This window comes from Bombus affinis, chromosome 7 (assembly GCF_024516045.1).
Source record: "Bombus affinis isolate iyBomAffi1 chromosome 7, iyBomAffi1.2, whole genome shotgun sequence".
Classification (NCBI taxonomy): Eukaryota; Metazoa; Arthropoda; class Insecta; order Hymenoptera; family Apidae; genus Bombus; species Bombus affinis.
Genome location: NC_066350.1, coordinates 8,318,187 through 8,343,673, shown reverse-complemented (window position 1 = coordinate 8,343,673; position 25,487 = coordinate 8,318,187). Strand labels below are relative to the sequence as shown.

General features: G+C 40.1%; 2 protein-coding genes across 4 annotated transcripts in view; both read right to left on the bottom strand.

Annotated features, from left to right (window-relative positions):
• LOC126918880 (uncharacterized) overlaps positions 1-19,766 on the bottom strand; it is a 92,375-nt gene extending 72,609 nt beyond the window's left edge. The window contains exon 1 of one of the 2 annotated variants that reach the window (XM_050727381.1): positions 19,380-19,766. The gene's annotated coding sequence lies outside the window, so the exon portion shown is untranslated. The remainder of the gene's footprint in view (positions 1-19,379) is intronic. The other variant, XM_050727387.1, reaches the window with a different exon arrangement.
• Positions 19,767-20,150: 384 nt separating this feature from the next.
• Positions 20,151-25,418, bottom strand: LOC126918892 (GRB2-associated-binding protein 2). Of its 2 annotated transcripts, none has more exons than XM_050727435.1 (7): positions 24,213-25,418; positions 23,743-23,871; positions 23,472-23,658; positions 23,060-23,341; positions 22,288-22,995; positions 22,081-22,205; positions 20,151-21,997 (listed from the first exon to the last, which is right to left on the bottom strand). In XM_050727435.1, exons 1-7 carry the CDS (start codon positions 24,291-24,293, stop codon positions 21,752-21,754), a joined length of 1,758 nt encoding a protein of 585 aa, XP_050583392.1. In that variant the 5' UTR covers positions 24,294-25,418; the 3' UTR covers positions 20,151-21,751. The 2 variants fall into 2 exon arrangements, with proteins under 2 accessions (XP_050583392.1, XP_050583391.1); XM_050727434.1 differs by having other exon boundaries at positions 22,081-22,220; positions 24,213-25,375.
• Between the last annotated feature and the right edge of the window lie 69 nt (positions 25,419-25,487).

Sequence of the window (25,487 nt, the reverse complement as noted above, 5' to 3'; positions counted from 1 at the left end):
GTTACGACAGCCTCCATAACCGCGAAAAGTCGCATCTAATCCGAATACCTTTCTCCGTGGCGCGATGCACTCTCACTCTAAATTCCGCTCGTTCCTGATTCTCGCGCGGCTGCAGCCGAGCGCACGTGTACAGCTGGGGAGCACACGAACACAAATGCCATAAGGAAGTCATTAATCCACGGTGAATCGCGGCAGCTATCTTCGGACCGTTGCAGAAGGATGTTAGCGTGCTGCAGCGGCGACCCAGCTGCGAACGCCAACAACACGTTCGCGGCTACCTCGAAGGACGACATTCCAACTAGGTGCTGCTCTACACGTCCTTGCCGCGATTCTTGCTACGTGTTTCGCTTCCGGCTGACGTTTTTCGAATTTAATTGTGACGCCTCGTTGGCTACGAACGTCGGTGTAGCAAGCAAAGGTTACTCGAGTCAGCCGAGCTGCGACATTTTAAAATTGAATTTTAAACGTCGCACAGAGTAATCAAAGTTGTATATTGCGAGATGCCATTAGTCTTTCATACATCAAGGAATAAATAAGGAAACATCGTGTAGTTCAGGTCGGGCAAGAAATAACAGAAAAACGAGAAAATGATTGAAATACTCCTTTATAGTAGGACAAGGTAGGACTGTTTCATGTAGCTTTTCTTTTTTTCTAATTTAAGGATTCTATAGCACGGAATAATCATACTCGCGTATTACGAGATTAGTCTTCCATAGAGTAGCGAAAGAACGAGGAAATACCGTGTACTTCAGGTCTAGCAAGAAATATGAAAAACGAGAAAATGATTGAAATAACTTTGGAGCAAGACAAATTATGGTGATTCGAATCGCCTAACGTTCGACGTCTTAAAATTCAATCTCGAATTAACTGTTGTACAAAGCTTCTTTCAAGTCGTTCTCATTTACTGGGAAAACGCGATCAAGCAAAATCTCCGTAACTCCAATGTTTTAGCTCTTCTCTTAAGAATCGAATTAAGAGTCGAGGTTCAACCGTAATAAGGAAAAAAGAGAAAAAGATGGGAAAAGACCGTTCCCTCCAACACCCTTTTCTTTGATGTAACAATTTTTCACGCGGTTGGAGATCAACGAGGCACGCTTTCGATAATAACAAGACAATCCGTTCGGTTCCGGGTATTTCAGCTCGCTCCACATTGCATTCGGCTGGGTCGTCGCCGACGAGTCACGTACTTTATAAGACCCGGTCGACGACTGCCGGATAATTCTCGGAAGGCATCTTCGCGCTTAATTTTAACCCACTTCTTTCAACTAGAGTTTCCAATACATGCTCCCAGACAAAAGGTACCCTGAGCGCGTTACATCGGGCCGGTAATCGCGGTTAACAATCGTAACGGTTTCGCAGTAAACGGAAAAGCAAAAGATCGGTGCAGGTAATTAACTGGATGGGAGCTGAATGGAATTAACGATGGAGAGTGTAGTGACGAACGAGTACGGCTCGAATTCGAAAGGGATTTCAACGATGAAATTCCATCGCATTGGAAAAGAGCGAGAGCAGGCGATAAGTAGCCCGGAACAATGGCCAACGATAAGATTTCTATTCCATAGCGGAAATACGTGGATACAGGTGTTTGGAAGGCGATAGAACGCCGAGACAACTATCGATCGTTTCTCAACACCGGCAACACTCCGATGTTTTGAGGTCGTCGTCCTTTCCAGGTACGCGCGAGTCGATAACGCGCGGCTTACTCTTCTCGAAACTAACGCGACTACCGAACCAACTACTCCACATCGCCCATTAACTCTTTCACGCTACAGATGAGATCTAGAAATGGAGTAACGCTTCTGCGATAGTCGATAAAATTCTATCTCTATTTGCTTCTCCTAATCCCCGTTTACTCTCCCTAAACAGACTAGAAACTCGCTCGAATTTCCACGCTACTAATCTTCCGAACAATAGCTTACAAATGCGAAGGCACGAGAGACATCGCGTGCTAGACCTTCCTCATTGTCTCTCGAAACAGTCAAAAGCACCTAAGGGTTGAGAATATACTTGAAGTTAGCAAGTACGAAGAAACATACTGCACTGGCTAAAAGCCTGTAGCACGTTTGTGTGCTAAGCGATTAGCAGATTCATAGCGAATAAGCTCGAAATAGACGAAAAAGAGTAGAAGATTTGCCGGTATCGATATCTTCGTACCGAGTCATCCTTATCCTCCTCGAGTTTCCCTGCAGCACTCTTTTCCCATTACTCATACGCGTCCATCCCAGTCGTAGTTTTAAAGTAAAATAAGAACTTTCGTGTCATTTTTGCTTTTCTTCGGTTACCTAAAAATATTCACTTCGTTAACAACCTGTACGGTAGAACTTTACTTGCAACTTTTCGACCTATGTATCTGGAGAAACGAAGAGAAACTAGGTACCTTTCGCAATGTTTCACCCTGTATTTTACATCGTTATATCTCTGACACTATTACTATTTGAAAAATTCACGACGATCGATCGTCGAATTAGAACGCGGCAATCAGCGTTTGAAGTTTAAACGGTGCAAAGAGCGTTTAACATTCTCTTAGCGTCGTTCGCACGTTGTTCTTTACTTTTTCCTTTCGTGGGCGAATCTTTGCACACGCGTGGCAACGAAAAGCACGCGTCGAGTACTCGGCAAACATTAACAGAAAAGGGAGAGAGAGAGGAGGAGGAGGAGGAGGGAAAGTGACGAAAGGATCAGGGAGACGGAATGGAACGTGGGCGTAGAGTGTCTGGATATGTAAAGGGAAATGCAAACTACAGTGTCCGGGAAACGAAACGACTGATATACCGCTCGTCTCATTTTTATTTCCTTCGCTTTCGCTCTTTTCGCCCCGACTATCTCGTTTTTCCTTAATGCGATTGTTCGCCCCCTCGCGCTTCGGCATCGCGCGCATCTTCCGCCCATTGTTCCAACGAATGGCATCGTTAATCGTGGCCCAGTTATGTCGCGATACCTCGCACCCTCGTCAGCGATTAATACGATCGGATGGAACGCAGCCGGCGATGGCATCCAAGAGTCGGATTAACCCCCCAACAAACAACTTTTCTTCGATCCAGCCGATCAGCAACGCGCAATTTCCTTTAACGCGATCTTTTTTCGACTATATAGTCGTTCTTTTTATACCAAAAAATGGTCGTGTGGAATCTTCGTACGCACCAATTTAATATCAGCATCGACATTGTGCAACCTTCTAACTCGTGGAATCTCGCTATATACACAATAACGTTTAATACGAACATTTTTACACACAATTGTGGTCGAGAAAAAAAGTTCCAAATTGGAACTTCAATATGATCATTAGCGACTTTGTATTAGGTCGTCCGAAAAGTTTCTTTCGTTTTATAAGGAAATAATGGATGCACGACATTTTCCGTTTTGTATTATTTTATCGAATTACGTATGATCCATTTTGTGCTATCAAGATGAAGATTACAACGTTCGACAGATTAGGTTTCATGTTTGTATAAAGATGCGTCGTTGTAAAAGACGTGTCTGTAAAAGAAAGACACTTTTCGGACAAGCTAATACCACGTACTTTAACGACCATCCGTTTTGGAATATTACAAAAATATAACAAAGTAGCACTTTTAAATTTTCCTTCGTCCGTCGCCGCACCTCACCCCTCCCAGTTAATTACGTTTTACAAACTCGTCCTTGTTAATCTTCGCAAGATCCTTCTGCGAGGGGACTCGCCCTTCGACAAAAGTGTTGCAAAACACCGGAAGCCCTACAAACGTTACGATTCGCACGTGGCGATATCCTTCGAGCTGATCGGAAGAACGCACTCGTGCAGAAAAAGAGAGAAGGGTTCGTCCGGATTCCATTCGACAGGGGGGGATGGGCACATAACATGATTTTGGTCGAGTTCGTCGGACCTCTTGCGTAATACGGCCCTGAGCCCGTAGTCTTACAACGGTAATGGAAGCCTCTAGCAGGCTTCCTCCTACGGGCCAACAAAACCCGTTTCTTCTTACGCTTTAACGATCGTGTACGAGCCAGAATTTATAAGGGTCAGAGAGGTGAGGAAGGGGTAGCAACGAAGGAAACGCGGGCCTCGAGTCGAATGAAAATAAAAAGAAGCGTCGGGTATGTTTGACTGCATTAGGACAACGACTTCGGTTACAACCGCTTATACTTTACAAGCAACGCGCTCATCCGCCAGGGAAATCCGACCAAGTTGTTCAGCAACTTCCGAGAAGAAAAACAACACGCTCTGCTTGGTATTTGCCAGAGACAAAATGAGCCGCAAGACAATAAAGTTCGCGAGACTGTGCTTGGGCCACAAAAAAGAAGTCCACGGGTCTCTTAATGGATGGAGGGAGACAACGTATCAGCTAGGTTCGTCCCTAGTTTCTTCTGTCTTGTTTCTTCCGAAACTTTCAAATTATCTTCTTTAACCCTTCTCTACATTTTATCGTTCATACTCGATAGGTTGCGTTCGAAGATTCCCTTTGTACTTTGGACGTAATCATAAATTCTTCTGACCGATTATGATGCGTTATTACGTATTAAATTAAGTATCCGTACAGAATAATCGATTTTATATATTAATAACAACAAAAATACAACGAAAAGTACAGTTCGATGTGAAGTCTCAAAGATTGGCCCTTTGATCTGACCGTTCCCTTTCAGCTCTTATTCCTCTTTCAATTTCAGATTATTGATAATAGTAAACTAGAGATAAGTATAGGACTGTTTTGAACTAAGTTTCGTATGTATACACGATTAAAAGAATTGTAACACGATATAGGAAGCAATAGTTTCTTTGAAGATATGACGCGTATTATCAAATACTCGAAACTTTATGTACATATATTATACATATATCTCTATCAACTTTAAATTGAACAAAGCTAATACGCAAGTAGTACGAGCTTCGTGGCTGTACAAATGCTTCTGTGCCTGATAAAACGACCGAAGATGTGACCATTTAACCATTATTTAAATAAGTAGACTTGTAGCCATTTTATACGTGTCGTATTAGAATCAAAATAGTTAAAATCGTTCGAACAACTCTAAGGGAAACGCTGGCGTACATTCGTAGCATGGCTCGCTGTCGTATCTTGACCCGAAGCTTAACCTCTCACCTATGGTATTCAACAAGCAGCGTAAAATCTCGGATACCGTGATATTCGTACGAGAAAGGTGTCCCTTACAGGATGTCAGCGAGCCTCGTCGAATTTATCGGAGCGGTTTCGCAACCGCCTTCCTGCTCGTATCGTCGCGCGTTTGTGAAAAACGATATCTGCCGGAGATCGAATTTGCGGTGAACCTCGAAACCGCGGATCGTGATCGACGAGAGCGGTGCTCCAGTTCGCGGATGCAACGATCGTTGACAAACTGGACGGCAATCTCTCTACATTGTGACACGTGAAACGTCCATCACTCCTTATCCACTCATTTTACGTTCGTCTCGCATACCAATTTTAAATTACTACTCGTTTAGAGGAATTTCGGAAAAGGGAATTTGTCTGCGTGTAATACGAGGAGCGAACGATAGATAGGGTTAAGTTATGCGGCCAGGAACAACCTTTTCGAAGCTTTTCTCACATGAGAACCGGTAGTGCGCCGTGGAAAGGATGTGGGCGGTTTCAGGTTACGAGAATCCTCGCCACCTCTTGGATATTTATATTTGTACCAGATTCAGGCTGGTGCTCGCGATCTTGCCCTGCGCCGTGCCACTTTCCACACCAGGTAGTTAAACGAAATTACTACTTACCGTTAGCGTAACAGCGGACGTCGAAAAGATAAGCATTTACGAATGATCTTGTTTATCTCATTTGATAACGAGTTTTCCTTCGCTGTCTAGCTTTTCTTTTTCCAAACACCGGCTATAAGGAACTCGTTTCTCCTAAAGTATCGGTTACCGGGTATTACGTCCGAACTCGTTAAACGCGTACGTCGAAGCAACATTGCGAAAGAGTCTATACAGTGGACGAATGCCAGGCCACGAGTTTAAAGGTGCTCTCTTCGTCTAGAAGAGAACTCGTTTATGCAAATGTATTCGTCGTTCGCGATTGATTCGCGGCAGACGAACGTATCGCCGGGAACGAAAGAAAAACTGGTAAAATAAGGTTACCAGTCGACGACACGAGTTATTTTAATCGCGCACGCAATCTGGATAGAAGGCCGAACCGCTCTGGCAAGGGAGAAAAAATAAAAACGTAGGGATATAACGATGGGTGGGAGAATGGCAAACGAAGGAAAGGGGGTAGAGGAAGGGGTAGGGGAACAGGTAATGAAAGAAAGAAAGAAAGAGAGAGACGCATCGTAACGAGTCGCGTTTGCAAGGACAAGCAGAGCGTGGCCGAGCGGGCCAGTGCACATTGCATTCGTGTCCGCGATCTCGTCGATGAGTCTTCTCCGGGTCTGCACGTTCGCGTACGAGTAGACGAGAGTAGACGCGACGAAACACGACCACGTTTCACCAGATAAACACACGCTTCAACTGCCATTTGTACGAACTAGCTTTGAATGTAAATCGTGAGATAACCGAATGATAATTGCGGAATTTATATGGAAGCAACCTTTATCCGTGTTCGTCTTTTCTCAGAGAATCGAAAAAATCTTCAAAGTTTTAAACTTTCAATCGGTATCGTTGCATCGTAGGTGAACCACAAACGTTTGGATCGAGTTACTTGATTCTACAGCAGCTACTTCGTTTTAATTTGTATTTTGTATTTTACGTAATAAAGATCATCGGTGATATCGATTCAATATGAATTAAATATTACTTTGATATGAATTTAATATCACAATTTGAAGTAACTCGATCGAAAATTAATTCCCGTGTAATGCGTTTCATTTTTCTAAAACAAAATACTCCTCGTACTGCACGGTCACTCTAAATGTATCTGTAATTATATCGTGTCGAAAGAACTGTGTTTAATCGTGAAATTATAGAACCGTTACTTGCAGTAAGTCTACGACTATGATGACAATTTTGTAATTGAAACGTATCAAACAGAAATTTAAGATACCCAAGTATCCTTTCGATTTCCTTTTTATCGTAAACCCTTCCATTAAATGTAAATTAAATTTCACAATGTAAATTTTCTTTTTTTAAATACCTACTTAATTCTTACAGGTTCCTATCAAGCAAGCGACCTGCAACAGCTACTGTGTTAAACGAAGGCTCGTTCATTGGCCGATAGCTGGATAAGCGGAGTTCACCGATCCGGTATACGGGTTCGAGTGATATTTAAATAGAAACTGCATTTTCGCGGGCTGCGAGAAACGCTGCGCTCGAATATTCGGTGAATACAGAGGAGAGACTCTCTGCTGCGATTTACGATCACGGAGAAAATGAACGGGGATACGCGAATCGCTTTCTAAACATCGGCCAACGAGATCGCATCGTCGTTTCGAACTGAAGTCAAACAGGCTGCCGTTCCTCTTGGTTCGATCCTCGCTCCCTGGCCTCGTCGAATCTGCTAACGGATCCACGCAATTTCAGTTAATTAAACAGTTCGGTTAACTACACCGGTAATTGCGAAAATTACCGGTCGGTCGGCCGCGCGAATAGAGGAACCCGTTGAAGACTGTAACGCGATCCGCGTTCCATCTTCGCACGGTATCTCGCTTATCTTTACAGCCTATTTGCCCGCGAGAGGGAAATCTAGAGTTATGGTGAAAAACGCCATGGTCAGAAAAACAAGGACGAATCGAGGTTATAAGGTGTACGCACGTATATGCGCTCTTTTCGCACCTGTCCAACCGCCGAATCGCATGAGACGAGGTTACACCTGCGCGCGCCACCTGAACGTGTCACGTGTGGAAAACCGCCCCTGGGTACCGATAATCGATAGCAGTGTAATTAAATAATTTCAACCACGAGACACATCCTACTTCAACGAATGGAGTGGAAACACTCTCGAGTGCGCAGATCCAGGGTCGTTTGTAATTTGCACCTTCGCGTTAACGAACCATCGATATACGTACACTGGCGTGCATGAGTATTTGAACACCGGGTGTAACTCGTTATATTTGTTACATTCTCACTGTTAAAGAAACGATCTCGTTTCTCCAGGAACGTTCTTCCGCCGATGTAATTCTTTAATCCTTAACTGAGATCAAATATTCAAAAATTCTCACTTTTGTTTCAAAATTTACCAACAGAATTAACGACAATAGAGTCTAATAACGATACTAACGAAATTCTAAAATATTTAAATTCTCGTAATTTAATTCTCGATTAAAGACTCGTACGAGTGTTCGAATACTTTCACGAGCCACTGTACTGTATTTTCGACAATTTGAAAAGTCCAAATACTCGTAAACGTTCAAACGAGCGTTGCGAGCGACGGAAACTCGCGAGAAAAAACGCGCGATGGAAGAAAAGTGAATAAAAATTGGAACGAGATCAGAATGTCTACATAGATTTTCTGTCTTACACGGATTCCGCGAAGCGTTTCCGCGGCCGTAATTACGGACGAGCAGGTAACGAGAGGGCCTAATTAGCCTAATGAAATCCGCTAATGAAATACGTTGGAGCAATGTGGCTCGATGGTTCGTACGCGATCGAACCAACCGAACCGATCGCGCCACGAGGTATCCACGAAAACTCGATACCTGTACATACACGTTCCTCGTGCATTGTCTCAAACGATCCTCTTACTCGGTGACCATATAATGAACGATCGCGGAAGCGTAACGGAATTTCACGCGGTGTATTTCAAATTCGAGGCTTTTTCTGGAGCTGCTCGGTCTATATGCACAGACTGACAAAAGTATTTGATTCTGCTTTAAGAATTTCTAACGCTGTAGTTACGAAAAGAAATTCCGAAGGTTAAAGAAAAATGTATGTTTCGTATCTTGAAAATGATATATACATAAGTAGACCGTGGATTTTTACGCACTTACAGGAAATTTGAAAGTGCAAAATTACACGAAACGTACATCATAACATGACAAAATATACAAAGCATATAAAATATAATACTTTCTACAATGCTTGGTAGATAAAACAATTTTCTACCAAGATTCTATGCTTTTAATTATATCCTCAACGATATGAATTTACACGAAGATCCACAGACTACGCTTGAATTGCGTTATTTTCGATTTCCAGTATTTCATACCACCCATGCTGTATACTATTTCAACGGTTGGTCTTTAATGGGTTAAATATCGAAAACATGGAGCATTCGAAATATCAAATTAGATACTCTGCAATTGTTTCGAGCGATGATTGATTCGATTTCTAATCGAGCCACAGTTTTGCTTTTAACTATGGAAACAGAGCGTGCCCGTTAGACTCTGCTCCATTTTGACGACACAACTGATAAATTGGAGCACGCGTACGATAATAAATCACGTTGAACAAGTATCAACGATCTTATCCAGCGTGCATTTGCCTGCTTCCCTCTTGCGTTACAATGATAGATCGGCGGGCCGTGAGCGGTCGAGGAAAAAAGGAACACCCGGTGTATTATCATTTAGGCCGATCGGTTGCCTCGTCACGGAACCATGCTCGCTCGCAAGTGCACTGAAATATTCTCGTTAAACACAACGATTTCGAGCAACGTCCTCTCGATCATCTGGTTACAACATCCTTAATATCGAACGCCTGTCACAGCACAAAGAACTGGAGAACTCGAGAACACGATTCACTGGGTCGCATTTAGCACCGCGAGCCAGACCATTCCACCTTCCGTGTTTCATTGTTCCAACATATTCGCGTTCGCTATTAATAGCAAAACCAATTGAAGCATCGTGAAAGTAACCGACCGAGTCGCAGTAGCTGTTCAATGGAATCCCGTGGCTCGACAATCGGAAGCACAAACCGAGGAAACTGGGCCAAGCCTTGTTAGCCTGACAACGTTTTCAACGACCAGCGACTACGGACATCGACGATGCTTCTCGCGAAAAAAGATTTGGCGAGAATAAACTAGGGAAACTCGAAGAAACATTACAAACAAGTTAAGATGTTCGACTTCTCGTAACTTTTAAAATCGATACGTAACTTCAGGTTATTGACAAGGTAAAGAGTTCTTCTATATATTCTATGAGATTCTTCTATGACCAGTACGTTAGTTTCTATAAAATTCTATGAAAAATATGCTCGGCGATTTATTCCGCGCAAAGTTCAAGAAATTGAATTTCGTTTTTAATTTGCCATCACAGTGGCAGCATTTATTTGTCTTCAAAGTCTGACGGCGCCGCTATGGCGGGCAGTAAATATTTATTGCTTCGACTAGCTGCTAGTGCCACCAGAGAAATATGCCGCAAAGGGTTAAGATGTTGGACCATAAGTAACTCAAATAACCCTAGCTCGTTGTATTTCTTCGTAAAGACGCGAATTCGTCACCAGAGTATCAGAAATACGACGGTGCATCTTCCGTGATAGTGAAAACCGAGGTTGATCTGCCGAGGACGAAATAACAGCCAGTATGTATCATTTCCGGCGTGGTCGACTGTTATCCTTCGTTTCGAAACTTTCTCCGAACGCAAACGCTCCATCCAGCCGCCGGAGGAATCGTTCTAGGCTACTGACCCGCTCGGAAACACCTTTCTAGACTACTCGGACTGCGGCATAAACCAGCAACGACAACTAAATAACTCGTAGTTCCTCGACCGTTCAACGAAGACGAAGTATTAATAGAACGCGATGTTAGAAGCCAGTCAAGTCGAAGCAGAGGCTGATCGAGTGCTTTGAAAAATTCCTTTGTCCACGAACAGTGACAACCTCCATCGAAACCAGTAGCTCAATTATATTGTAGTACGATACGCTACGTAAGCGAGAAATGTTTCGTTGCCAGTTCGTGATCAAATTGTCCTCATCTCGCTGAAACGTGTCAGTTGACCGTGAAACGAGCTCGTTTCCTCGGACTCGACCGTTCACGATGGAAAACTAAATACGGAGAAGGAGGCTGAAAAGAGAGAGAGACTGGGTGCGGTTATTCCAACGCCGATTCGCGGCTTTATGCTACAATCTCATTTAGTACGCAATTCATTTGTACGAATTCATACATATGCCTCTTTTACACCGATTAAGATCGGCCATGTAACTTCCGTTACGCGAACATACATTCTTACGACGAATATGCATCACCGATCATTGATACAAGGCACTTTAATCGATTTATAACAACAATACACTAATATCGGTGAAATATCGAAATTAATGAGAAATCAATGAGAGATTAACCATCAAAAGCGATACCAATCATTTTATAGAATCGACGAATAATAAGAAATTAACGAATGTACGCATTATCGAGAATTCTTGTAACGAATACCGCTCGCAAGGGCATCAGAACATTTTGATAGATTTATATTAACAACGATGCGATTATCAGCGAAATATATAAAATAGCGGGAAATTAATGGTCAAAGGCAATAATTATCACCTTCTTGTAGAGTCAATGATCGATAATACAAATGATAGGAACGACGTTACAAACGCTATTTTTTAAATTTACTTTACGATTCAACGTCGTCAATGTCGTTTCTGTATGATGGATGAACTCGTACAAAACAAATCATCTGCTTCTTGAAAATTGAACATCGCTCGTGTTACCTAACTGTAAGTAACGAGGTTTAGAAATTTACGATAGATGAAGATGCCTCAGAGTCTCTTAGAATCGAAACTATCCTGAAAAACGAAAAGATGCCAAGATGTTTTCACTAAGAAATATAATCGAATCGTCTGGCTGAATAAGAAGAGACGAACGGGACATGTATCAAAGTTGCATCGTTGAAACTGTTCGATGCCTAAATTGGTCTCTGTCCTCGAACTAGTTCGGATAAAACAAGGTTCTCCGTTCTGTACTGTACATATTCAGAATCGGCGAATGGCACAGCAGCGCGCGAACGTTGTTACATTGTTTTACGATCGGCCGTAAAAACCGACAACGGAGCCGGCGACGAGGAGGACGAAGAAGAAGCTTGCAAAAGCGCGGCTTTTCACCGTGAACGGCTTCGTTACCGACCCTTCTTTTTGCCTCCTTTCCTAGGCCGATCCTAACTACGAACGCTACAACTATAAGGAAGGTTAAAGACCTTATCTCCGCGAACCAGTTTCGATCGAAGAAAACTCGCCGCGGAGACGAACGTTCGCGTGCACCGGTTATTGCACGCGTGGATACACGACAGAGGGCCTTCCTTCTTCTCCGTGACTCTCGCGGATCGTCGAATCTGCTCGGCCACGATCCGCGATAACTCGCGCGCGTTCCACGCTCTATTTTGCTCGCAGCCCGCAGCTACGGCGACCGGTTGCACCGCACCGAGTCTTCCTTACTAGGGAATACGACTACGCGAACATTTTCCGCGTCTGCCTGCGTTTGCCTGCCTCCTAGATTTCGTAACGAACGTGTCTGTCGCGCGGTAAACGCTTTCGTTCTGTATTATTTCGTATTAGATCGGTGCAGATGGAATCGTTCTCCCACGTGAAACTTTAATCGCAAATCGAAACGTCGTATACTTGGTTAAAGTAATTTTTAAGATCTGATCGAATACGCCTTTCCAACGATCAATTAGTCGCTTTATTACGGATTTGTGTTAAGAAGTTCGATAGGTTCGTATCGTTCGATCGACTGATTCCGACATATCCGAGATATTAGATACCCGTTATATCTACAGATTCTTTGTTTCATTTAACAGATTTGTGCCTTGAGAATTGTGTTTTTATTATCGTCAAATAATAATAATTGTTCTATTCTTCGTCTCATATCGAATAACGATAAGAACATGGAATAGCGTTCGTTTGACTTTACCGATTGCACGAATAAATGAAGATATACCGAACTGAAATTTCATCCATTAACGTGATTTCCTTTGACGATAGCTTTTAAGGGTTAACTTCGAAAACTAATTTGCCATGGGTCGTACAAAGTTGACTAACCTTTCTCAAACGAGCCGTTGGCTGGCGTTCAACGATCGGTCGAGTTTCAACTGAAAATTCGCGGTGCTATCCAACGAATGTTTCACCTAGCAACAAAGTTTCCTGGTGACAGAAGGTAAAAACGGAACGAAACCCTCGCAGACACCTACACACGGTGCGCGCCACGATCATTAACGACATTCCGAAACGTTTGTCGCCTCCGGACTCGAAACTTCATACGCCACGAGACGCTACCTGTGCCCGTGGCGTGGGTCGGGTAGCGATAAATTTTTCAACCGACGAACAGCACGCGACTGCCCTTAATCGTTCTCTCGCTCCTCGATCGGCTTTGTATCTGTCGGCATTCCCGAGGCGCGCACGTGTACGCAAATATTTGAACGACGAGCGATAAACTCATTCTGACGCACACCCCTCGTTCATACATAAATATTAGACGAAAACTGAAGTACCTGTGCAAGATCGTTAAGAAACTAGCACACCTTTCAGAATTATTATCTCGTTTGAAATCTTGCATTATAAGAAACCCATATATTTGATATCGTAACTTAACATATATTAAATCGCAACTTAAGCAACTCTGCGAGAGATCATTAGGAAATTGGCAAACCTTTCGAAATTATTATCTCATTTGAAATCTTGTCAATTGTAAGAAGCCTATATGTTTAACATTATAGTAGGAAGCTCGTCGATTATATCACGTACAACTAAATTAGATTTCATTTGACGACTGTCGCAACGAATCTCCACGTTCATATCGCTACTTTTCCTCTTCTATCTATCGTTACTTTGTTTCTTACATTTCTATATCTGTCTATAACGTACCTATACCCTTTATAAATCTACAATTATGCTATAATTTAAACAAATAAGTGAAAAATTAATTATAAATAACTTCGAACGCCATCAATAGATACTCCAAATACTTTCAAACAAGATTGTACACGCTGGTAACTCGTGTCACAGTTTCATCCGCAAGACCACCCGTTCTACCATTAACTTCCAGATGATCCCGTCTTCTACAGCCGATAAGCATACGATTCCAAGGACGCTTTAGCTGTACAGATGATATACCGATCGAGTGGACGGGAAAAACAAGCGGCTAAGCTGCAAATGAATAAGCTCTGTGAATTCGAAACGAATGCAAATAATCGATGATTTCGTTGTGGCGTCACCGGCGTATCCGTTCTCCGTACTTTTAGTCCCTGACATTTTCAAAGCGTCTTTCACTCTCTTTCTCTGCAACCGAGGCGCCTATAGGGCACGCCTAAACCAGGTCGACCCGATATAACTCTTCTCTCGGTTTCCTGTCTAACGCAATAAACCGTACGCGTGTTCTCTACACGTAATATCAGGCTCGGGACACGCCTGCCGGAAACAGCGAGAAATGAACGAAAATGCGGCATTTTGTTCCACCAACACGGTGAATCCGTGCATGATTCCTGACCAACTATAGTTGTTCGCGTTTAATCATCGCGACCGTCTCTTGCAAACAAGATCGCGAAATTTTATAGAAAGCTCTTCGATCGAGGGACTCTGATGGTAAACGATAGTTAGATAGGTAAGCTTGAGAAAAATCAAGAATCGATTTTATTAGTGGAATATGCTGAAAAAAATGATGAAATATCGTAACCGATAAGTGTAACAGCATATTTTTTCGTGAACATATGAAATACCAATAACTATTTTATAACGTAATTTGTTGTTCTACAGAAATGTATATAAGAAGAAAAGAATCTTATTCGTCTTATTATTTCGAATTATGTTAATATTCCGTTTTAATTATATTCACGTTATTCTGTTTTCAAAGTAGCTGTTAAATCGAATCTCTCGACGTAGAAAGTATTTACTTCGCGGTGAAATTTGGTGGAATTTCATTCGAATAAGAGTAGTAAGCGACCAAGTTACAAGAAAATGGGAAAACGTCTTTTATTAGTAAAACCTTTACCTTTGCTCCTGGCACTTACATTTTCCACTCCATCTCCTCAATCGATCACTTTATGCGAAATAGCTCGGACGTCGTCGAGTCGCGTTGATTCAACCTTCGCTGATTAAAGTAGGCGGGGTATTAAGAATTCAAAAAATGCGAATCCTTCGTTTGCCGAATGTGGAGTTTGATCGACTATTTATAAAAGGGGGACGTAATACCATTGAATGAAGAATTCTCACTTTGGAAGATCGCGAAATGAAAAGAAATTCTCACGTGTCGCGATAGCGTGACTCGAAATCGATCGAACATAGGATTTAACTAACTTGTTTCCTGCCTGTTGCAGCAGCCAGCGGCGTGTAATGCGTAATATCGGACTAGACGTGGTCGCCGTGAAAAACAAGGGAAAAGGGGAGAAGGCGCTAACGCGTTGCAGCGGTGAAATTGTGCAACTCATTGTCCGAATAAAACATCGAACAAGATGCAAATCGAATTCCTGTTTAACCATACAGACGAGTGTTTAATCAACTCACAGTGTTGGGAATTTTGAGTGGTCGTCCGTTTATGGCCCGGACGGACCCTATGCCTTTTTTAGGTAATTCCGAATTACATGTCTTCCCCGAGCTATAAACCTAATGACTCCGAGGTCAGATAAAAAAGCCCGAGAAAAATCCCAACCGGGAAGGCACGAGACCCAACGGCTGAGGGAGAGAATCAGCAACGTACTAAGAAGTTCATCATCAGACATCGTACCATCCGGGTGAAATACTTGACTCCCAACAAGATGTTACCACCGCCGTGTTCATAACATCACACTTTATTTTTATACAACAAGTGTAAATACAGTGTTAGATTACTCTAACACTCGATCTATTAAACCTCCTCCACTTTGAGCGTTAAGTCATTCGAAGTACGCGATATCGACCGATCGGTTTGACCTGACCGGTTGCTCTTTAGTTGATAATTCGCAACGCAAAGTTTATACGAATTGTAAGCTACGCTGATGAACGTACGGTGGTTCGTCAAACTATTTGAACATTTATTTAGAAAATTTTCATGTACGTACATAATTACACGCGTTACATGTGAAACATTTCGAAACGTCGTTAACGCTGTAAAGAGAGACGAGTCGTCATAATCGATACGTTATATCGACGATAGACATGAAAGCTTTCTCTTAATAAATGTTGAAAAATTTCCTCAAGCATCGTATTTAATACGAACCGAATATTTTTCGTAGCTTTTATTTCATAATTATTTAATTACGAATCTGTGATTTCTTCTAATGTGAAATACCAAGAGAAGGACAATTACCGAGAATTTCCCGATAATGCTAGCTAGCAGCGTAAATATTTCTCTGCGCGAGAATAAAACGCTCGCGATTGAAAAGTATAATAGCACGATGCTCTTCCGGAACGTCTCTCATTTTTTCAGCGCCAGTCTTCAATGCCGACAGATTTCTCACAATCGGGAAGCTCAGGTGCCGTACGGAACTTCCTTCTGAAGAAATCCGAAACAATGTAACGGATGATTCTATACTTTCTATAGTATTGTACTATAGCCGATAGGCGCCATACTACGCGGAAGACACAATTCGTTGCATAATGCATGGAGAACGAATAGTATTCGCTAACGCGTGTTGATCTGCAAATAACACGAATTACCGTATGATCGCGACGAATGATCCACGTAGAAACGCAACAGCCGACGACAAACATGACGACGCTTAATTGCCTTCATTAATCGTTATTTCTCGTTGCGACAAGTTACGTGCTTGCAGCCATGCGACCACGTTTTTTTACCTACGTCCACGTGTTAGGATATGGTTACGACATTCTGACAAATTGTCCTTCCGACGAATGAAATAATTTAAATATCGAGATGCGCATCTCGTAAGAATTTGTATGAAGACTATGGAAGAAGGATACGGCAAGTTACATTTTCTATTTTTTTATAGGAAAACAGTTTTAAAATTTAGCAGTTAAGTTAGCAAAACTGTTTTTTGTTTGGCTTTGGAACTAAACGAAAGTTTCGAAATATTGTACGTCGTAATATTAAAATATTGCTCGTTGTAATAATTATTGCATATCTTTGGCTTTTACAAAATTCTTCAATTTATCAGCTATTTTTAAATGACTTACATATTTCAATCTAACCGATCGTTTTCATTTTTCATCGTGTCACGTTAAGCTTCTTCCTTAGTCATAAAGCAACGTTAAAATCAAAAGATCTCAACTCAAGAAGTAACTATCACGCTTTTTTCTCTCGTCTGATCGTCGTATGTTTGATTATTCTAATGTGTTCGTCAGACTACTTTGAAGCCGCAGGCTTATTTCGCGGTGAAATCAAGAATCGAAAGGAGACATCGGACAGCGAACGTGCATTTCATCTCGAATGACAAAACAAGTATTCTTAGTAGCATCGTCGGTTCTTCTCAGCTTGGAAATTCGGTTAGTCCGATACTGCATGAAAATTAAAAAATTCCTTTTCCCTTTTTAGTGGTTTTCACAGATCAACGTAAGGTACCTGTAGCCCCGTAAGACACGCACAAACCGGTCCTAAGAAAACATAATAGAACAGCTATTGAATGTAACGAAAAAGCTTCCGATTCCTAGAAACGAGTCGGTCAGAAAATCGAACGAAAGAGCCGGAAAGGATCGAATCGACTCGTCACGAACCATTTCAAACGGTGTATTTTCCAATTACACGAGGCAAGATTATTTTTCTAAGAGAAGAAAAAGAGAAGTACGTAAGCAGGGAAACAGTGAATGCTTGATTCAAAACGTTTCTTTGCCCGTGAGCTTTTAATAAACTGGAACCCTTTGTGAGACTAGCTTTCCAATATCTTTCCTGCGACCAGTTCGATGGGGCGTATCGGTAGAAAGCCGGAATAATGTGTTGGCAGTTTATTCTTCTAGCCAAGATATAGAAGGAAAACGCTGAACTTTGTATTCGGTTGACAAAAGAATCTGGCGAGGCAACAGCTCCGCTCGAGATATCGGGATAACGAGGCACCACGAACCCCAAAAGGAAACCGATATCGAACGAAGCTAGTTTTTTTATTTTTTTCGTTTCAAACGGACGATGAGTTATCAAACTACTAATGGGATTCAAAGCAACGGCTATCGAAGCGCATCTATTTTCAGAGATTTCTTCATCGGTGCTCTCCGATGATGCATTTTCGTTCTCCGATCGACCGAGTTCAAAGAGCATTCCGTAGGACGCCTGGTGATTTTTCGGTCGATCATTCCAGTCAAAGTGCTTTTCATTTTCTCTCATCTTTTCGAGATAAGCAGATCTATCTGGCGCCAACTCTTTGAAGAAAGGGAAAATTCAATGTAGCACGCGAGATGCGAGCGAAACTTTAGTTGAAAGTTATCCAAGACCAAGAAAATTATCCTATTTCGATTTTTCAAATCTATTTGATACCTCTCGTTCTATGCCATCCGGCCGAAGATAGGAAAGATTTGTTATTTATGAAACGTAAGATATGAATGAATCTTTACTGAAAACTATCCAAGATCGATTTTGTTCAAATCTTTATTTTTATTATAAAAACGAAACTTCATTGAAAAGTACCCAAGTTTGACTTTTTCATTAGGATAGTATTACGAAAGTCGAGAAAAGAATGCACGCGTTGTATTACGCTCGGCCGAAGAACGTTACCGATAATGATCGTTATTGTGCATGAGAATTTCTCACTTACTCCGGCGCGCTTCGCAATAACCGCCAATAACGCAACAACAATGTGCATGCATAACGAGCTGGCGTTGCATGTACAAGGGAAACCATAAACATTGTTAGCCTGACGAAACAGTTGAAATTTACTCTTGAGAAACTAATTGCACGGGCGCAAAAATGTTCGTTGACAGGTTCTTTATATTAAAGAAAATGCTAGTATAGTAATAAAATGGCTGCGGTTTCAAACGAACACCTCAAGGTAATCCTTCTTGCGTGGTTTAATGTTCTTCTCGTTTTTTCTAATAAGTCTAGAGATGATGATATGTATGTTAGATACGTGCGTATACAGAGAAAATAAGATATTAACAATGTTAAATATCCACCCGGATATTCGTGACGAGTGTCATACTGCAACGACGAGAGGGTCACAGGAACGGTAATCCGAGCGACTACATATTACGTATATCGTTTCAGTTGGTTAGCTGGAAAATCCACAAGTGACCGAGAAACCTACACACGCCATATACTCGAGCCACCTTCGACTTTGAATTCGCTTTATTTGTTCGAAGAATTATGAAATTTAGCTTAATAATTACCCGAGAAAATATTTTCATTATGTTTTCCTGTATTTAATAAAGAAACATAGGAAGTTTGATACTCGTGTTTTGGTTAGATACTTTCGAAAGATCCTTTCTTGGATAAAAAGATTACGTAAAAATATATTTTTACTTTTAACGAATTATACTCGTTGTAACATATCAAATTATGTTCCTACGTGAGAAAACAACGTGTAATTTCATCGATGTTGAACTCTCATTAACGTCAATCAATAGACATTTTCATCGCCAACAAGTGGCAGCAGATCGATCATCACGTGGAACTAGAGTTACGGCATACATATATCATATATACATTGCGATGTATACAAAACTGGCGGGTCCTTACCTTGAAAATGAAACTCGAAGTTCCGCTATGATTGTTTTCAGTGGCTTCCAGTTCGTCGGATTCGCCTTGATTCCAAAAGTAAAACAGGCTGGTCGCACAAAGTCGATGATCACACTTTTCGATAAAAACAGTCAAAAAGATAAAAACACAACAGATTCGATGCTTCACAGATTTAACACAAAGAAGGAAAATTCACCCCGGCGAGTATTGTTCGTCGCGACGCGTAAAGCCCCTGATACTACACGATGCAATTTCGTTTCACGAGGGAAGAAAACAATGTACTTACGTGACGAGCCCGAAAACAAACAAAACTAACGCACGCTCGACGGTTAGCGAGCGAATGAGACTCTGTTTTCCATCGGTCCCACCAAGCACCAACCAGGCCAATAACCTGACAGCATATCCCTGAACGTTTTCACGACCTTCCCGTGCCGAGTCGATATAGTAGCGTACCTTATCGACCGATAATACAAACGAAAGATATGAAAGGTTTGTCTAGTCTGCTTATAATAAATAGATTACGGAGTTTTATGCGAATTCGTATTTTTATATTTTGTTGAATATTATAATAAGTACTGTATTTTGAACATTTTTGCATATTATGTGCATTTTTGCAATTTTAAATTTCCTATAAATGCATAAAAATCCGCATTATTAATAAATATTATCCTTAATGACTTTCAGTTTGTGTTTCATCGGACGAGTATTGTCAGCATTAACGATTATGAATTGTTATAAAAAAATGTTATAGCAAGTACATACAGCGAATACTTCATTCAAAACTCTCTTACTATTTCATGTTTTTGTTTTTAACACATTTACAAATTTTAGAATTCGAAATAAATAAAAATTCGAATTTAACTATGTCATAAAAAGAAATCAAAGAACCATACTTATTATATTTGATTACTTATAGAAAAACTTACTTCTATTTAATCGCATAAATATACGATATAATTTTTGTTGCTATAAATAAATTGTGCTAACCGTTTATAATCGAAAAATTGTTTGTCGTACATGGTGAGATAGATAGATAGTTTTTTTAATAATGTACAAATCTTTGGAAATAGATATAGATATTTACTTCTGGATGATACGAATCGCACAAGAGTTAGTATAGCCTTTAAATTTGGTGGGAAATTATTTTTTGTTTCAGGACCAAGTGTACTTACACAAACTTAAAAATTCCATTCTAAATATACTCTATTAATTTCCTTCGTTCACTACAGGTAATTGAAACCCCGGTAAACATATATCTCTTTTTAGTTATACTGACAAACAACTTGTCAATAGTATAAAAATGTCATTGGTACAAAAATTACAGTAAATAAGTGAGAGCTATTATAAAAGAAAAATATGTGTGTATGTGTGTGTGTGTGTGTGTGTTTTATACATAAAATATATAGTTTTTTCACGTACTTTTAATGCATATATGTATATGTAAACATATGTAATAATAACATAGAGTTTGTGGTTTAGTAGTTGTTAAAAAATATGCATGTCTTTTTTGCATTGTAATTTTATGGCCAAGATTTCTATTACCATGCATTATAGATTTGTTTCAGCAGGTACAGTGAGTACACTGTTAATAATTATAATAAAAATTATACTTAAAAAGAAAACATCTAAAAACGTCGAAAAAGAATATATGTCAAAAAGAACATAAATTTTCAAAATATTATTTTCTAGAAAATAGTTGCAAAACGATTTTTACACATTCACATCATATTTATAACTATAAATATGATATTTCACCTTCCATGCAATAACAGACAACTCATCGCCTTAGCAAAAAAAGAAAAACAATGACTTCAGGCACTTTGAAAATATATTACATATTATTTGTTTTATACTTAAAATTAGGATATCCTAAAATTTTCAGCAATGTCATACATCCGTAATTCATTGCATAGTTTACGATTAAAATGCCTTTTTCTCATTTCAGATATATGTAAAATCTATGTAAAAACAGTTCGTACCTAAATGTAATAATACTTACTCTTCTAATTAAAAATTCTTTAACAAATTCTGATACGAGTTCCGCGAAACTACTATTTTTCTTCTTTCTTCATTGTTTTGCCTTAACTTTAATATTACATTTTTGGTCCATTGAATATTGCTTTCTTCGGTTTCCAACTATGATATATAATCGCGCGATAACGAAAATTTCAAATAATCTTCAATTCAATAACAAACATAAAAATTTAAAAAGCGCTTGAAAAATCACTAAATACTGCGTAGGAATCGCAATTTTGTAATATCGTGAAGTATTACTAAATAATAACAATATTATACGCTACGTAAAAAGAAGTTACGTTCCTACTTTTCTTTCTGTTCGTTACGCTGAAAGATCTAGAAAACAAAGTTCAAAGCTATGCCAGTTCATCCGTACATTGTTTTCTCTCCTCTTCGACTCGTTGACGAGTGCGATTAAACGCTTCGGTTTTCAGAAAATCCACAGTTTTATACACCGTTGTATTTGGAGGGGACTGAGTTGGTGGCAAACTCGAAGAAGTAAAATTTTCTGTTGCTTCCAAATCGAGATCTAGATACTGCAAAACAACAAGACGTCGATTCGAAGCAGGAATAAACGTGTTTTGATCTTGATAATAATATATCTGAAATAAAAATTTATATCAAATACAATCATGTTTATGAAATGATATTGAATAAATACATTATAAAATATATTTTTATATACCTCTTCTTTATCGTCGAAAGCGTTATTATCTTCATCTGACGTCGACTGATGTCGATTCGAATGAACGTGAGTTGGAGGTGTAGGACTAGGAGCCGCTCTGATTCTTCCTCTTCCAGGTGGAGAAGCTAATTGCAAAGGTCCTATAATATGAATAATTTTTTTTTCTCAAATATGATGGTTGGGAAAGAAAAATGTAAATATCCATACCTTCTACAGGAGATTTATTCAATGGAGGTTTAAGCTTCCTGTTAATACTCGGAGGCTCGGCAGGAGAGTGTTCGGCAGAACTCATTTCCAAAACTGACACTGTCGGTCCTGGAGAAGCTTCATTACTAATGACCGATGTAGAATCGCTAGTTTTTCTTCCTGGTTTTAATTCCCGATAAACAACTGGTGGCGGTGGTGCCACTGTTGTTGGTACTGAAGTTGAATTATCTCGCACAAGTGGACTTGGTAAATTTGAATACGTAGCAGTTGCTGAACTTTCAGAGCGTGGACTCGACGGTTCCTCTTCCTGAAAGTCGTAGCGGAATACGCGTGTATCTTCGACATTACTTGGAGCAGCATTGGAGTAAAAATGTTTATCTATAGTGCTTGACTCAGGTGCTCCAGGTTGGTGAGATCTTGGAAAATCATATGATTCGTCTGTTACAATTGCAGTTGCGGGAGTCGATGGCGCAGGAGTTGCTGGAGTTGTTGGTTTTGAGCTTTCGGTAGCACCATCTAAATTTAAATAATTATGACCAGGATTTTCAGGTAACATATGAGGAGGTTTCGGTGGCCTAGGAGGTGCTGGTAACTTTTCTACAGAAGGCGGTACAGTGGAATCAACAATTCTTAATTTTCCAAATCGTTTTCGAACACTCCAAGAACCAATTTCGGCATCACTCGAACTATGCGGTTGTTTGGATTCGCCTATTATAAAAAATATAATGTTATTCACGTAATTCTGTTAAAAACATATATTGATTATATTTACCCGAGGAAGGAAAAGTTTCCCAGTTCACGCTAGGCACTGGAGCAGTCCATTCATCGTCGGTGAAAACACTTTCCGCATCCGTTGTTGTAGGAGATCTAGAAGGGGATGGGGCCAATCGTCTTGGGGCATCATAATGTTCAGGTCCTTGCCCCAAAGCCGAATTGAGGGAGCTAGTATCATTCAACCGTCGACCAGAAATACATTCGCTAATAGGAATGTATGGGCCCGAAATAGTACTAGTAGGTGAAATCGGTGGGGATTCTTGTGTTTCAAATTGGAACACTATAAAAAAAATGTATAACATTGTATAAAATCTTATTATCTTATATATATATATATATATATATATATATCTGATATATATTATTAATCTTATTAAGTTCCAGATATCTTAAATGATAACAATATGTACTTTGACATTGCTGCTCCTCATCTTGAGTATAGGCCTTTAAACCACAAACTTGACATACGGCATCCACCCACTTATTCATATCAGCCTCACTTTCTGCTACTAGATAATAAGTTCTTTTTGGTGTTTTAACATTGAACATATACTGATATTTCTGCTTGCGATTTTCAAATCTTAAGCCTGCATCTACCTGTTTACAAATAAAAGTCAATATTAAGACATAAGCAAATTCAATTATATAAGTCAGGATAAAGATCTCCAAATAGGTAGCTACCTGTTCGCATTGATCAAGATCAATACGACCTTTTAATTTTCTACATCGTCTATCTGTATAATACTCCAAAAAATATTGTCCAGGTAATTCTCCACTATGTCGCAGAGCAAACCACCTTTTCCTCCATCTCTGGAAATAGACAAACGTATCATAGAAATTATTCAAAAAGAAATATATAAATTTTATATATTTAAGTTGTCATTTAAATTTAATTACTGTGTATAGTATAAAACATTGTCTGCACTGCGATATAAGCGAAAAAGTAATTAGAACATTAACATTCTTGGATAAAAATATCACAACATTCCATACTTATGAAACATTTTTCAGCATACGAGGTTAGAATTCATAAAAGCTTGACGAACAAATGTAGACATAGCGATTTGACAAGCATTTAAAGATGTAAACAATAAAAAAATTGACGAACCGAGTAGAATTTAGAGTTTGTCATTGTTCTATGAAATACTAACCGCTCGCCAAAGTTTGGTAGGTGGCGACTTAATAAGCCACCCTTCGTGCACAATCTCTTGGCTGGTTTTGAGTACCTCCATTCCTGCACCCCGATGTTGGCTATGAACCTTTTAATAATTGTGCATTGTTAGAGAGTGCGTGGAACCACCGACAACAAGGATGGCACGCTCGTCGTTCATTTATCTATTTTCGGACGGCGCAGCAGCAATCTCACAGATATACCGACCATCTAGCGATCTCTCTTCGATGATGCACAACTAACACATCAACAACGTTCCACCACAAACGCGCATCATCAACGATAAACACCCTCTGAGGAGCTACAGAAGAATTAAAGAGAAACACCGAAGCGGGACGATGATACGTAGAGAAATCCGACTATCGTCATGGTGCCTCCATTACCACCACCATCTTGGCCACGCACGCCAAGCTATGTCAACCATCATAGATGACACACGCTTTTCTCGGCCTATATAGCTGTAAATGGCAAAATCAGACGCTCCAGTCTATATCGAATCCTGAATCACTCGGAGAATCAAGTTGTTGCTCGTGTTATGAAAATTTGTTTGGATTCATTTGATTAACAGAGCTACATGACGCATCGCCGTCTCGTGACCTGAATGAATGGCGCAGTGGTGCATTCGAGTTGAAAGTTCTGACTGTAATTCAACAAAGCGAACAAAGGAATTGCCGAGGAAGTTTCAAGATCGGCGTCAAACATGATCTTGTCTCTCAACATACATATACATGTATATGTTTTTGTTTGTATATAAGTGTCAAAATTCTATCTATACACAAATAACTAAATAAATTTATGTAATAATAAATATTGTTCTGTACAATTCCGTATTATAAACTATTGCTTTCTCGCAAATTGCCATTCACGACACGTATTCAGATTACGGGCGGAATCGTTCTGCATTCCAGAAATTTCGACCGATTCACGACTTTAAGTCGCGTGAACTCTTGCGGTTAAATAAACACTGACGTTCGTCAGACAAGGAACATATCGACACAATTAACGAAGCTTATTTGCGTAAATGGTTACAAGCGGAATTACAACGAATGATACAACAAATTCTCGTCTTGTCATATTTAATTGCAAACCGACAACGACTAGACACACGAAACTCAACAACTCTAAGCAATTACAACGATTAATAGGTACTTGTATGCAGATAAACGGATAACAAGCAAAGCCGAGGTATATCGTTCGGTTAATTTGCAATTCAGTACTTAACGCGGTAGACGCCGATCGATATTTAAACCTGGCT